Below are 14,943 nucleotides of genomic sequence, written 5' to 3' on the forward strand. Positions count from 1 at the left end.
CTGCTCAGGAATGGGGGAAGGGATTCTTGGCTTTATGATAAGGGACTTCTTTTTTTTATTGAGATATCCCTGCAAATAACTGGCTAAATACAATGCAGATTGTTTCATACTTTTTGTTCCTGAACAACTTATGGGACTTTATGTCTGGGATGGTTTAGAGTCCAACAGGATAAAGATCCTGCATGAGACCAAATGCACAATCAAATCTTTATGGGTAGAAATCTCTTGTGTGTTGGGGGAAGAGTACAGTTATAGGAGTATACTACCGTCCACTTGACCAAGATGGTGAGACGGACAGTGAAATGCTAAGAGAAATTAGGGAAGCTAACCAAATTGGTAGTGCAGTAATAATGGGAGATTTCAATTACCCCAATATTGTCTGGATAAATATAACATCAGGATATGCTAGAGAGATAAAGTTCCTGGATGGAATAAATGATGGAGCAATTGGTTCAGGAACCGACGAGAGAGGGAACAATTTTATATCTAATTCTCAGTGGAGCGCAGGATTTTGTGATAGAGGTAATAGTGGTGGGGCCGCTTGGCAATAGTGATCATCATATGATCAAATTTGAATTAATGACTGGAAGGGGGACAGTAAGTAAATCCATTGCTCTAGCACTAAACTTTCAAAAGGGAAACTTTGATAAAATGAGAAAAATAGTTTAAGAAAAACTGAAAGGAGCAGCTACAAAGGTAAAGGGTGTGCAACAGGCGTGGACATTTTTAAAATTACCATCTTAGAAGCGTAGTCCAGATGTATTCCACACATTAAGAAAGGTGGAAGGAAGGTCAAACGATCACCAGCATGGCTAAAAGTGAGGTGAAAGAGGCTATTTTAGCCAAAAGATCTTCATTCAAAAATTGGAAGAAGGATCCATCAGAAGAAAATAGGATAAAGAATAAGCAATGGCAAGTTAAATGTAGGTGTTCCAAGTTCTTTGTTGTGCACCCTCCAACCAGTGTCGCCACGCCTCAATTGTCAATTTTATGGCTAGGAGCTCCTTATCCCCAATACTGTAATTTTGCTCGGCAGATTTTCAGGAAGGGTCGGAGGAACCCTCCTGAGCCCACATGTTTACTTCATCTCCCACACCCAGGGAGGAGGCGTCGTCCTCTAAGAAAAAAGGCCGCGTGGAATCTGGATGGCAGACACAGGGTTCCCGAAGAAAAGTCTGCTTCAGCTCATGGAAGGCTGTGACTGCTTCAGTTGACCAGGTCTTATATTAGCTCCTTTCTTGGTGAGTGCTGGAAGGGGGCGGACGGCGATCTGAGAGTAATTGGGAATGAAGTGTCGATAGAAACTGGCAAATCCCGGGAACCTTTGTAAGGCTTGGAGGATGGATGGTTGCGCCCAATCTTGAATACAGCATACTTTCTTGGGATTCATACAAAAACCCCTGCTAGAAATTATATATCCCAAGAAGGATAGGTTCTCTTTCTTAAAGGAGCATTTTTCGAGCTTGGCGTACAGCATGTGAGCCCGTAGACGCTGCAGGGCTGCAAGACCCGGTGGACGTCCCGCCGATGGGATTGAAGGTCCTGTGAGAAGACGAGGATGTCATCGAGGTATACTACTACAGAAACATATAGAAGGTCCTAGAAGATCTTGTTCATCATGTTTTGAAACACTGTGGGGGCATTGCTCAGCCCAAAGGGCATTACCAGATATTCGTAATGACCATCCCGTGTGTTAAAAGCTGTTTTCCATTTGTCACCTGGTTTGATGCGAATGAGGTTATACACTTCATGTAAGTCCAACTTGGTAAATACTCTGGCGCCCTGAAGCAGATCAAGAAGTCCTCGGATGAGAGGCAAGGGGTACTGATCCTTTTTCATTATAGCATTGAGCCCACAGCAATCAATACAGGGGCGTAGTGTTCTGTCTTTATTAGACACAAAAAAGAACCACACTCCCTTGTCAAAGTTTTCTTGAGTGTACTGAGACATGGCCCTAGTCTCCAGAAAGGACAAGGGATATAGTCTACCCCTTGGGGGGATAGCACCCGGAAGGAGATTAACGGCACAGTCCAAAGGCCGATGTTCTGGTAACACCTCTGCCTTGCTCTTACAGAACACATCCGCAAAGTCCGCATACTGCGGAGGTGGACCTACTGAGGTCGTGCCACAGTAGGTCTAACTTGAGGAAGGCACGAGCCATGACAAAGAGGGCCCCAATGGGTAAGCTGCATTGTCTACCAGTCAAATTGGTGTGAGTGATGCTGGAACCATGGAAGTCCCAAAATTAAGGGGTGTACCGCCTTGTGGATGATAAAAAATGTTATTTGTTCCACATGCAGGAGACCAGAACGGAGGTACAGTGGGGCCTTCATTGTGGTAATCCGACTGGGAAGTGGTTCTCCATAGATGGAGATGATAAGAGGTGTCTCCCGAGGGACCGTCAGGAGCTTCAGAAGGTCTGCCAAAGCTTTCATGAGCAAGTTTCCTCCCAAGCTGGAATCCACTAGTGCCAGAGTGGCAAATCCGTGGTCCCCTATGGAGATCGTTACTGGAAGGGTGAGTTGAGAAGCCCAATTAGTATAGCCAAGGATCAACTCCTGACTGGCTCCTAGGCTTGTTCATTTCCCGACCTCAGAGAATAACAGTCCAGAAGATGTCCCTTCTTGGCACAGTGGTAACATAAGCCCAACCTCTGACGGCAGAGCCTCTCTTCCATGGTGAGTTGAGTCTGTTCCAACTGCATGGGTCCAGGGCTGAGGTTGCCATGGCTGGTGGAACGAAGGAACAGGAAAATGCCGGGGCCAACGGTACTTGCCTGCAGGAACCCTGTAATTCCCGGGCCCGCTGCTGAAGATGGCGGACAATCCTTCCCACAAGGTCAATAAGGGCATTAAGGGACTTGGGGAGTTCCCTTGCCACTAGTTCATCTTTTATCCATGAGGACAGTCTTTCAAGAAAAAAGTCTGTGCAGGCTATCCTCCCGCCAATTCAGCTCCGTGGCCATGGTACGAAATTCAATGGCGCAATCAGTCAATGGGTGCGAACCCTGCCGAAGGCGCAGCAGATCGGAGCCAAGGGTAGCCACTTGGCTGGGTTCATCAAATACTTGCTTAAAAGCATGGATGAGCCTCAGTACATCTTGGAGCAGCGCGTCTCCATGTTCCCAAAGAGGGATGGCCCAGTCCAGGGCTTTGCCATCCAATAAGAAGATGATGAATGGCAGTAGTCAGGAACTTCGTGGGTTGAAGCAAGAAGTGGTTCACAAATCCTCAGCAACGTTTAGGGTTTTCCGCATACCGAGATGGTACCGGAAGGTGCGCTAAGGGAGCGGCTGCAGTGGGAGCCAGAACAACCGGTGTCGGGGTGCTAGTCATGGTGGTGAGGGCGTTGAGACGGGCACTAAGACAATCCATGGTGCCCGCTACTTCTTAGAAAACATTGCTGATGCTGCTGCCGAATCTTCTGGACTAGGCCGGGTATAGCCTGAAGACTGAAGAGATCTGCCAGGTCCATAGCCTCAATAAACTGTTACGGTAGTGGATCCTTGGGTCGAGGCAAGGTTGGCACTACCTGCAGGGAGGAGCCCTGAAGGTCCTCACCATCGACAGGCGAACCTGGCTGGAGCAGAGACCCAACTGGACCTTCACCAATACCAGCCCTCGTTCCCCACAGGTTGAGCCCTTGGGTGCCAGGGCCGGCCGGACTTAGGTGCGAGTCTCTGGATGGTGAAGAATCCGATGAAGGCTGTGATCCGCTGAAGAGCAGTTGGTGCAGGCTAAAGGTTGGATAGACAGAAGGTGGAGTCGAGAGGTACCAGAGGTCAGGCAGGTGACAAACAGCAAGAACGAAGACAGGCCAGAGGTCGGGGCAAGTAGAAGATGGGCAAAGTCCAGAGGAGGTGCAAGATCAGCCAGGCGTCGATCCAAGAAGAAGGCAAAGTATTCTGAGCCAAAGAGTCAGGAGCCATGAGAGGATGTTACTGAGGCGTCTAGTGTTGGGGCAGATTCAGGGTTAAATATCTGCACCCCACTGATGTCATTGGTGGGCGCCACGGAGATTTATCCGCCGTGGGCCCTTTAAATTGGCAAATGCCATAAGCGTGCCTAAGACTGCCCTCTGCCACGTCTTCGTCGCAGCATTGGGAACCCTGGCCAGGAGAGGTAAGGATGGCTAGCCATAAGGGCGAGCCCGCAGCTGGCCGAACACAACAAATTGTTGCATGTACTGCACTTGATCCAACACACTGCTGCACATATCCTTATGGGATTACACTAGAGTAGGAAAATTAGGTTCTTACCTGATAATTTTCATTCCTGTAGTACCAAGGATCAGTCCAGACTGCTGGGTTATGCCTCCCCTCCAGCAGATGGAGTCAGAGAGAAAACTGAAAGCACCCCCTAGATATACTGGTGTGCCACCTGCCATCCTTCAGTATAATTGATATCAAAGCAGAAGAAATGGATCATCCTTCCGCCAAAAATAGCCAAAAATTAACTATGTCCCACTGGCTAGATCAAGTAGTAAAACTCTGCAAAAGTAAGCATTAACATCGCTCAAACACTACTGAGCCAACCAAGCAAACAAAGCCAAAAGGCAACGAAATGAATAATCACTTACCGTATCAAGTTATCGATACCTGAAAGAGTGGAAAAGATACTGTTACGAGCGGACTCTCCTGAAACACCATTACTGGGAGCCGGCGTCTGGACTGATCCTTGGTACTACAGGAACGAAAATTATCAGGTAAGAACCTAATTTTCCTTTCCCTGTACGTACCAGGATCAGTCCAGACTGCTGGGATGTACCCGAGCTGACTTAAATGGGGTGGGACCCCGAGAGTCCTGCTCGAAGTACGCTGCTTCCAAAGGAAGTAGGTGACGGCCCTCGAACATCAACCCGATAATGTCGAGCGAAAGTATGCAACGACTTTCAAGTGGCCGCCCTGCAAATCTCTTGGCTCGAAACCAGGTGACTTTCTGTCCACGAAGTCGCTTGAGAGCGGAGAGAATGGGCCTTGAGCCCCTCAGGAACAGCCTTACCACCACCAATGTACGTGGCAGCGATCGAGCCCTTCAACCAACGGGCAATAGTTACTTTGGACGCCTGAAGCCCCTTCCTGGGGCCATGCCACAAGACAAACAGATGATCAGACCGTCGAAAATCATTGGTAACTTCTAAATATCGCATGAGCACTTGACGAACATCCAAACGTCTCAAAACTGACCCTTGAGAAGACTGTAGTTCTGTCGCCGAGAAGGAAGGCAATTCCACCGTCTGATTTACATGAAAGGCCGATACCACCTTAGGTAAGAAAGAAGGTACCGTACGCAATGACACACCTGAGTCCGAAATACGCAAGAACGGTTCTCTACATGAAAGAGCTTGCAACTCAGAGACCCTACGAGCGGACGCGATCGCCACGAGAAACACCGTCTTGAGAGTTAAATCCTTTAAGGAGGCCCGCCTGAGAGGCTCAAAGGGGGCCGCATTGAGGCCTTTGAGAACCAAGTTCAAATTCCAAGACGGGCAAGGAGGCCGCAAGTTCCGAACACCACGTAAAAAGCGTGCTACGTCTGGGTGACAGACGAGAGAGGACCCTTCAACCTTTCCTCTCAAACACCCCAGAGCTGCTACCTGAACCCTCAGAGAACTGTAAGCCAAACCCTTCTTCAAGCCGTCCTGCAAAAACGTAAGGATTTGAGCTACAGAAGCCCAGCGTGGCACAATCTTCGAGACACCGAACCAGGAGTCAAACACCTTCCACACTCTAGCATAAGTAAGCGTAGTAGAGGGCCTCCGTGCCCGAAGCAGTGTGGAAATGACAGGCTCAGAATAACCCTTTTTCCTTAATTGTCTCCTTTCATAAGCCAAGCCGCCAGACAAAAGCGATCCGCTAGATCTAAAAATACCGGCCCTTGCCGAAGGAGGTTCGGAAGATGACTGAGACGTAAAGGCCCGTCCGTCGCAAGATGAACCAGATCCGCGAACCATGGTCTTCTTGGCCACTCCGGGGCCACTAAAATCACCCGACCATGATGCAATTCTATGCGTCTTAACACCTTGCCGATCAGAGGCCATGGAGGAAATACATAGAGGAGGACGTGACGAGGCCATGGAAGCACGAGTGCATCCACTCCTTCCGACCCGTGCTCTCGCCTTCGGCTGAAGAAACGCGCCGCCTTTGCATTGTGCCGAGTCGCCATCAGGTCTAGGTGCGGAATCCCCCATCGTAGGGTGATGAGACTCATTGCCTCGGCCGAGAGCTCCCATTCTCCGGGATCCAAGTGTTGTCGACTGAGATAATCCACCTGAACGTTATCTACGCCTGCAATGTGGGTGGCCGCGATGCGGGACAGATAACGCTCCGCCCAGGTCATCAACAACGCTGCTTCGGTCGCCACCGGTCGACTTCTTGTACCGCCCTGGCGATTTATATATGCTACCATGGTTGCGTTGTCCGAGAGGACTCGAACCGCCCGACCGCGTACCAGGGGCAGAAGGTGGCGCAAGGCTAGACGTACCGCTCTGGTCTCCAGACGGTTGATGGATCAAGAGGCCTGGCGAGGGGACCACGTTCCCTGTACCGCTCTTGATTGACAGACCGCTCCCCAGCCCGTTAGACTGGCATCCGTCGTCACTACCACCCACTGAGGAGGATCAAGATCTACCCCCTGCAAGAGGTGGTCCGGGATCAACCACCAAGCTAGACTGGACCGAGCCGGTTCCACCAGCAGCAACTGGGCACCGTAATCCCCGGTTTTCTGGTCCCAGCGAGAAAGAAGAGCGGTTTGCAAAGGACGCATATGCGCAAAAGCCCACGGCACCATTTCCAGAGTAGAAACCATATGTCCAATGACCTGCAAATAATCCCATGCCGTAGGTAAGGGGAGATCCAGTAGGTTCTGTACCTGAAGCATCAGGTTCTCCAGTCTCTGCTGAGTCAGGTATACCGTGCCCACCAAGGTATCGAAACGTGCTCCCAAAAATTCCAAACACTGACTCGGAACCAGCTGGCTCTTTGCAAAGTTGACTACCCAACCTAGCGACTGCAGTTGCTGAACCACCACCTGGACTGCTCGCTTGCACGAGTCCTCCGACTTCGCCCGGATAAGCCAATCGTCGAGGTAGGGATGCACCAATACTCCCTGACGGCGCAGGAAGGCTGCGACTACGACGAGAACCTTGGAAAACACTCTCGGAGCTGTGGCTAACCCGAACGGGAGGGCGCAAAACTGAAAGTGTTCCCCGAGCACCATGAACCTCAGGTACCTCTGGTGGCGCTCCCTGATCCCAATGTGAAGATACGCCTCGGCCAGATCCAAAGAAGCCAAAAATTCTCCCCTGTGGACGGCCGCAATAACAGATCGAAGAGTTTCCATGCGAAAACGGGGAACGCGCAAGGCCCTGTTTACTCTCTTCAAATCCAAAATTGGCCGGAACGTATCTTCCTTCCTTGGAACCAGGAAGTAAATGGAATACCGACCTGTTCTGGTCTCGTCCGGCGGAACGGGCACCACTGCCCCCAGGGATCGTAACCGGGCCACGGTTTGGCCTATTACCAGTTGCTTTTCCGGAGGACCGCAAGGAGATATCATAAAAAGATCCCGGAGGGGCCGAGCAAAATCCAACTCGTAACCGTGACGCACCACGTCGAGGACCCACTGGTCTGAAGTGATCTTGACCCATTCCTCCCAAAACTGGGATAACCGGCCTCCGATGCGTGGAAAGGAGGAATGGGCCCTCGCGCCTTCATTGCGCAGGTTTGCCTGTGGCCAAACCCTGCGAGGAACCCATTCGTTGTGGTCGTCTGCCTCGAAAGGAAGGAGTCCAAGACTGAGACCTGGGGCCCTGCTGCCTTTGGGGAAAAGATCCACCCCTTCCCGTGCGAAACCGGCGTTGCCCTTGAACCGCGTGTTTCCGAAAGACCGCAATTGTCGGGGCTTGTCCTCCGGCAACTTATACACCTTATTGTCTCCCAAGTCTTTGATGAGTTGATCCAACTCCTCACCAAACAACAACTTCCCCTTAAAGGGAAAAGAAGCTAGTTGCAACTTAGAAGAGGCATCTGCCGACCAACGACGGAGCCACAATAGTCGTCTGGCCGCAACAGCCGAGGACATAGTGCAGGCCGAGGTCCTTAGCAAATCATACAGGGCATCCGCTGTATAAGCAACCGCCACTTCCACACAATTGGCCTGCTCCGCCTCTTCCGGTGGGAGTTCTTGGGTGGTTAGTAATTGTTGCACCCAGCGCAGTGTGGCCCTCTGGACCATACTGCTACAAGCCGCAGCCCGGACTCCTAAAGCCGCTATCTCAAAAATGCGCTTTAATAGGACCTCTAACTTCCGGTCCTGGAGATCTTTCAAGGCTACCCCTCCCGTGACGGGAATGATAGTATGCTTAACCTCCGCAGTGACTGCCGAGTCCACCGAAGGGACCTTAAAAATCTCTAACGAATCCGAGGGCAGAGGATATAACTTATTCATTGCCCTGCTAACACGCAGGGATGCCTCTGGAACCTCCCATTCCTTAGATACGATCTGTAATACCTTAGAGTGCAAGGGAAAGGTTTGCGGGGGGGCTCTCAGACCCGCCATAGCTACGTCCCCAGTGGAAGTATCCGTGTCCTGCTGCGGCGCTGGGATCTCCAGCTCCTTCAAAACATGAAGAATCAAATAGTTCAGCTCGTCCCTGCCAAACAGGCGTAAAACCAGGGGGTCGTCCCCTTCGAGAGACCCCTGAGCATCGGAGATGTCGGCCCCTGCCCCATCCGGTGAGCCCTGGGTGAGATCCGGGAACCCCAGATCGTCGGCACCCCCAAGGGAACAAGCTCCTGATTTGCCCGGAGCTTCAGCCTTTTCCTGGTCTCCCGATTTGTCCTGCACCGAGGACACCTTAGGCACTTTTAGGGGGGGGGGGGGGGTTCGTCTGGCTCCCAGCCTGCTTCTGCCTCCAAAAAAGCCTGGTGCATCAACAGCACAAACTTGGAGGAGAAAGGCACCTTCCTTTTAATTGATCCCCCCACGGGACGCACCGGAAGGGGGGGGGCTCTTGGGGCATCAAATTTGGAGCCACTATGAGGACTCAAAGCCGGCGGTGAAAGCGGAGGAAAATCCTCCTCCTCAGAGGCAGAATCAACATGCTGCCTCGTGGACAAGATGGCCGCCGGCTCCCCCTCACTGGGAGGCGGGGCCGACGATCGCGGAGCCGAGGAGGACGGATCCGCGCCACTGCGGGCTGCGCTCGGCCCCGGGGAGGGTCCCTCGCCCCCGGGAATGCAGCGGGAGCAGAGACCCTCCCGGGAGAGTCGCGCCCCCGCCCTACTGCAGGCCGTGCAGGCCGAAGAACGCGGCATCGAGGAGGCAGAAGAAAAGCGCGCCAAAAATAGGAGCCCTGTGCAAGCGCCTCTAACGCCGGGTGAAAACCTCCACCCCCTCCGGAGTCCCTGGTCAAGCTAATTACCAGCGCGGCAGGCTAGGGCTGGAAATGGATCACTGCCTGCTACCAACAGGGCTTATGTGTCCTGCATCCACTTTTTATTCACTCTCTTTTTTTTTTTTTTTTCAAGTAAAGCCCTCTTCAGATCAAAGTCTGGAATCACTGTACTTCTGGGGGGGGAGGGTGACTGGCCCACCGGTAAACTTTCCCCCAAGACCAAAAGGGACACTAATCCGGGTAAAACAATGAGAGCCAAGCTCTCAGTGCCTGCCTGTACGCTGCGCTAGCAAAACCAACAAACAACTGCTACAAAAATATCAACTTTTTTTTTTTTTTTTTACACTAAGCAAAGAAGAGAATAAAACCAGTTGATCTAGCCAGCACAGTTATAAAAATCATAAAGAACACCTGAAAGATTGTTTTAGTCAGAACAGACAGGACCGCAGGTTATGCCTCTCAATCTGCTGGAGTCAGAGGAAATACTGAAGGATGGCAGGTGGCACACCAGTATATCTAGGGGGTGCTTTCAGTTTTCTCTCTGACTCCATCTGCTGGAGGGGAGGCATAACCCAGCAGTCTGGACTGATCCTGGTACGTACAGGGAACATCATATTCAACCCACATTAAAGGAATTGTATTGGCCACCAGTGAGGTTGAGATCTACAAAGTTAAGATTATTACCTATAATATACAAAGAACCAAAGCTAGGGATTTCTCATATGTTATAAATGTGATGTGGAATTCTCTTCCCAATCAACTTAGATCTCAAACTGATGTAAAAGACTTCAGGAAACAGTTAAATTCAATATTGTTCAGGGAAGCATTTTAGTGATGGCCAACTTTGTATGTCTGTATAATTTTGAGATGTTATATATGTGAGATGCTGTATTAATTTGGTATTGTTGTAATCCACACCAAGCAAACACTGTGAAGTGGAGGGAGCGGAATATAAGCCTTTAAATAAATAAAAATAAATAAATTTACTCTCCTGATTTGACAGTCTTACCCCACTTGGATCATAACGGCCTCTTCCCATGACCACTGGGATACAAGATGCTAACACTACAATTAAAAGTCCAGCTCCTATAATTGCCTTAAAACTTTCCCAATGTATCCATAAAGGGGCTAGCAGAAGGGCAGGCCGTTTGCCTGTGGCCCTTTGCAGCCATCTATTGCTGGTGGGCCCACCAGCGTGGCCCTCTTAAAGGGGCACAAGTCACTCCTTGACGACGTGATTGCAGCCAGGGGCGGGGTTGATAGGCCCCTGGAATTCCTCCAGTACCTCGCCAGGTCCGTATCCCTCTGGTACCTCCTCAGGTCAGTAGCAGCAACACAAGAGAAAGTGCAGGAGTGCATAAAGTGACGTGTGCTTAGAGTAGCTATATGTCCAAGGCTTCTTCTTTATAGCCACAAATCTGTCTATCAGACTGGCAAAGAGGAATGGACAGGATGCCGATGGAAAAGCTTTAACATTACCTTGCCTCTTCCTAACTATCTCAGAAGTCAGCCAGCTCAAGAGGAGACAGACAGTAGGAGCTAAGGGTGCATATCTCTCCTGGGCAGATGCCATCCTGCCCCTCCCACAGGAAATGGATTTTAAGTCTCCAAATGTTTGATGTTAATGACCTATCTCCTGTGATCTGAAAATGAAAAGCCTTTTAAATCCAAAACATTGACTTACTAAAGGTGGGATCAGGAATATTTTCTTTTTCCTCCCGCTTACAGTGCTGAGTGAAATATTCCTCATCTTGCTTTTTAATCTTGAGTATTACATCAGAATTAAGAACTGAATAACCTGTTAATAAAAATAAAAATATATAGTTTCAATTTCAACTTGTGGAACCCCTTTGGGGATTCATCTGTTTCTTGTTTCTGATGGGCAAGTGCCAGTGTGTGCATTTCCCTGTCAGAGCTTGGTGGGAAAAGATAGTTGTAGCCTGCCACTTTATTAAGACTAAATCTGGGAGGATTTCTGGTACAATCAGTTCTATTCATGACCCTTCTGCATGGAGACATTTCAGGTGCCAATCTTCTATGCTAAAATGTGCCCTCCTGGAGAGGAGAAGTCCCAACTTCTGATTAGGAGCATCTGAAAAGGAAAACCCAAGTCCTGAGATATAAAGATCTTTTTCTAGAGGCCAGACTGAGAGGGGACAAGGAGATATCTGATTTATGACATCTGGTTGCCATGTGGAGCAGTTACATGTTGGACATATAGTTATCTATCCTTACATAGAAGTTGCAGTTCTCAGGAGGAAATCAGAGAGGTAAACCCATGCTCCTGTTCCCCTTGTGCCAGCTTTTGTTGTAGAGAAAAAGAGACAGATTCTAGCTGGTCTTGTATAAAGATTCTAGTTTAAATTAAAGTTATATCTTACAGCACAGAGCATAATCTTTTGTTGGGCCTGCAGAAGTGGTGTTTTTCACTGGGCCACAGCAGCTCTTGTGGGACAGCATCAGGTACTAGACCCTAAATTTTAGGTGCCCACAGGATCTGGCACCCTGGAATTTTTCCAGTGCTAATGAAATGGCAGCACTCACCCTACAATGTGCCTGTGGGTGACAGATGATAGAAAAGGCATATTTACCTCGTGACATGAGGATGCCGTGAAGCTCCTTAATGACTTTCTTGTACAGTTCCTTCTGCCATTCTCCTAGAATGTCCCACTCCATTTTCAAGAAATAAGCAGAAATATCATTGAATGTGACCGCTGCCTGCAACAGCAAATAGAGCATCCTCAGCCTCTCTCCTTCTACTTCATTAACTTCATTATAATGTGTATGTAATAAGCTTTATTTGTCCTCTGCAGTGAGATCAGCTCTCCAGTAGTCTATAGCATGGAGAGTGCTCTGTTCTCTTAAATGGAAACACTTGGCTCTTACCTGCTAAATTGACTTTCCTCGAGTCCTTCCACAGCAATCCAGACACATAGGTTTTGCTCTCCTACCAGCAGATGGAGACAGAGAACAACTGTTTTGCTGAAGTTACCCTATATAGGATACTGTGCCACCTGCCACATTTCAGTATTTCTGCATCAAAGCAAACCATAGATTAAACTTTCTCCTCATACGAGTAGTGGAGAAGTTTTGTAAGTGGACCCAAACTGAAGCTGACCACCCTTCCTTCACCCAGCATCAAAAGGATTAACAAAAAAACAAAGTAGCCACTTTTTGTACCAAATTCCTCTGGCAGAAAGTATATATACATAGTAGGGCAGGCTGTAGGGCAACATGAGTGGGATCCTGCACTGGTCTCAAAGAAAGAAAACTAGCAAGAGAGAACCAAATTTTTCCTTATCATCCTATCAGACCAGTCCAGACGCATTAGATACAGTCACGCCATCTTTAAATCGGAAGGGAGCCTGAGAAACCTGCCCTCAAGATGCCGCCCCAGAGCAGCATCATCCCTTGCTTGTGACAGCTGTGGTGGCAGATGACAACTTTCTTGCCACTGAGTTCATGCAGTTTAAGATGCCTTGACCAAAGTGAAGTAATCTATTAAGAGCCTGGATTTTTTATTTGCAGAAAGAATTTAACAAAAATTAGAAAAGCAAATGTTTAACAAAAATAAGGAACGGGGATTGCTTGGACAAATTATTGTAACAAGTGCTTGATTAAGTCTGCACTGTGAACAGTTCTGAGTAGGTCAGAAAAGTCACTAATTCTGTCTAAATCTGCACCATTTATGATTCCATTCACAACTTTTGTTAGTGTATTTAATGTATTGTTACAGATAATGTGTGTCCCTCATTCCTTTTTTGATGATACCCCCCTTGTCCGCATTCTACTCTTGGTATGGGGACCACTGCCACCAGATGAAGATGACAAAGTAAGGAAGAACCTTACCACTGTGTTCTTCTCAAAGAATGACAAGGAGATATCACGAAGGCAGCTGCCACCTGACGAGCAAACTCTAAAGCCTCATGTCTCCTATAATGATCAGGAGCCAGTGGTCTGCAGCTCCACTCCCCGTAAAAGTCAAATAGCTGTCCTTCAATTTGCTGAAACAGAGAATGATACCATTGACTCTCGCCGTCCTTGCCTCTGTCCCAAGAACCCTTCTTAACTCCTCAGAGACGGAGAGTTAGGGTTTTGCCAGCCCTGGGCACTGCTGCTGCTGCTGTTGCAGCCCCCTCCCCTCTCCTGGTTAGGTCTAAGGCGCAGCCCCATAGTTTGTTGTGGCAGCTCAGCAGTAGATTCTGTGGCAAAAACTGAACAATTGCCAAGCAAATTGGCAAACATTTCTATCTTTTGTACTATGTTGCAAAAATTAAGTCAATTTCCAACCTCTCTTTTGTCTGTGTTTTTTTTTTTTTCATTGGGTGAGGAAAAAGGACATTAAGATCAGTACAGTGGTGATATCTCAGGGTTGGGCAGAAGTTAAGGAGAGGGGGAAGTGGCCCAGAATAGGGAGAGGAAAGGAGGAGAGACTAGGAAATGGGGTAAGGAGAAGGTAAAAGGACTAAGAGTGGGGGGAAGAGAGGTGGGAGATGAGGAAGACTGAGAAAAGGGGGGAAAACCAGGAACCTGGGATGGGAGAAAAGAAAGGGAGGGGAGGGAGGGGAGGGAGGCTCTGGGATTGAGCAAGGGAGTAGGGTATGTTGGGGAGTGGGGTCCCGGATCTGGAGAGAAGGAAGGTACCAAGATCTGGGGAACAGAATCTGAGATCAAGGGAGAAAGAAACTGGATTGCAGTGAGGAGGGAAGAGAGGGGGCAGAAGAGGAAGGAGAGGAGTCTGTCCTTACTGTGCTCTGCTCCTGCTCCCCCTTGCATCGCCTCTTTAACTTCTGCCTGGTGCGCGCGCACACACCAGCACCAATCCCTTCTCTCTCACACATAAAAATTCTGTCCCTTCCCCCCAAGCTGATCCACTCTTATCCCCCAGCCTCACTTCTCACCCCCAATGATTGTCATTCAACCCCTCTGATCAGTTCGCTCCAGGCTCATTCCCCTCCCATCCTTTTCCCTGCATGCTGCCTGGAGAAGGAGGCACTGGATCAGGAAGGAGAGGGCTGTTCTCTACTGAGTGAGATTCAGTACAGCCGGAAGGCAGTAAATCTTCAGCAAGCCTGCTGCCCCCCCAGATTTTTGCTGGCCTAGGCACAGGCCTAGTGTGCCTATTAAACATGAGTTAAGAACATAAGACATAAGAACATAAGAAATTGCCATGCTGGGTCAGACCAAGGGTCCATCAAGCCCAGCATCCTGTTTCCAACAGAGGCCAAAACCAGGCCACAAGAACCTGGCAATTACCTAAACACTAAGAAGATCCCATGCTACTGGTGCAATTAATAGCAGTGGCTATTCCCTAAGTATAATTGATTAATAGCCATTAATGGACTTCTCTTCCAAGAACTTATCCAAACCTTTTTTGAACTTATCCAAACCTTTTTTGAACCCAGAGCTTTATTGTGCGTTGAGTGAAAAAGAATTTTCTCCGATTAGTCTTAAATGTGTTACTTGCTAACTTCATGGAATGCCCCCTAGTCCTTCTATTATTCGAAAGTGTAAATAACTGAGTCACATCTACTCGTTCAAGACCTC

The 14,943-nt window shown here is 48.9% G+C and overlaps 1 protein-coding gene across 2 annotated transcripts in view; it reads right to left on the reverse strand.

Annotated features, from left to right (window-relative positions):
- Positions 1-14,943, reverse strand: part of LOC115095454 (zinc finger protein 2-like) — a 109,875-nt gene that overhangs the window by 31,651 nt on the left and 63,281 nt on the right. For both annotated transcript variants that reach the window (XM_029609131.1, XM_029609130.1), the window contains 2 exons: positions 11,988-12,114; positions 11,081-11,194 (listed from right to left, as the gene is read on the reverse strand). In XM_029609131.1, coding sequence (XP_029464991.1) covers positions 11,081-11,194; positions 11,988-12,114 — 241 coding nt within the window. The remainder of the gene's footprint in view (positions 1-11,080; positions 11,195-11,987; positions 12,115-14,943) is intronic.

The sequence above is a fragment of the Rhinatrema bivittatum genome, chromosome 7 (assembly GCF_901001135.1).
Source record: "Rhinatrema bivittatum chromosome 7, aRhiBiv1.1, whole genome shotgun sequence".
Classification (NCBI taxonomy): Eukaryota; Metazoa; Chordata; class Amphibia; order Gymnophiona; family Rhinatrematidae; genus Rhinatrema; species Rhinatrema bivittatum.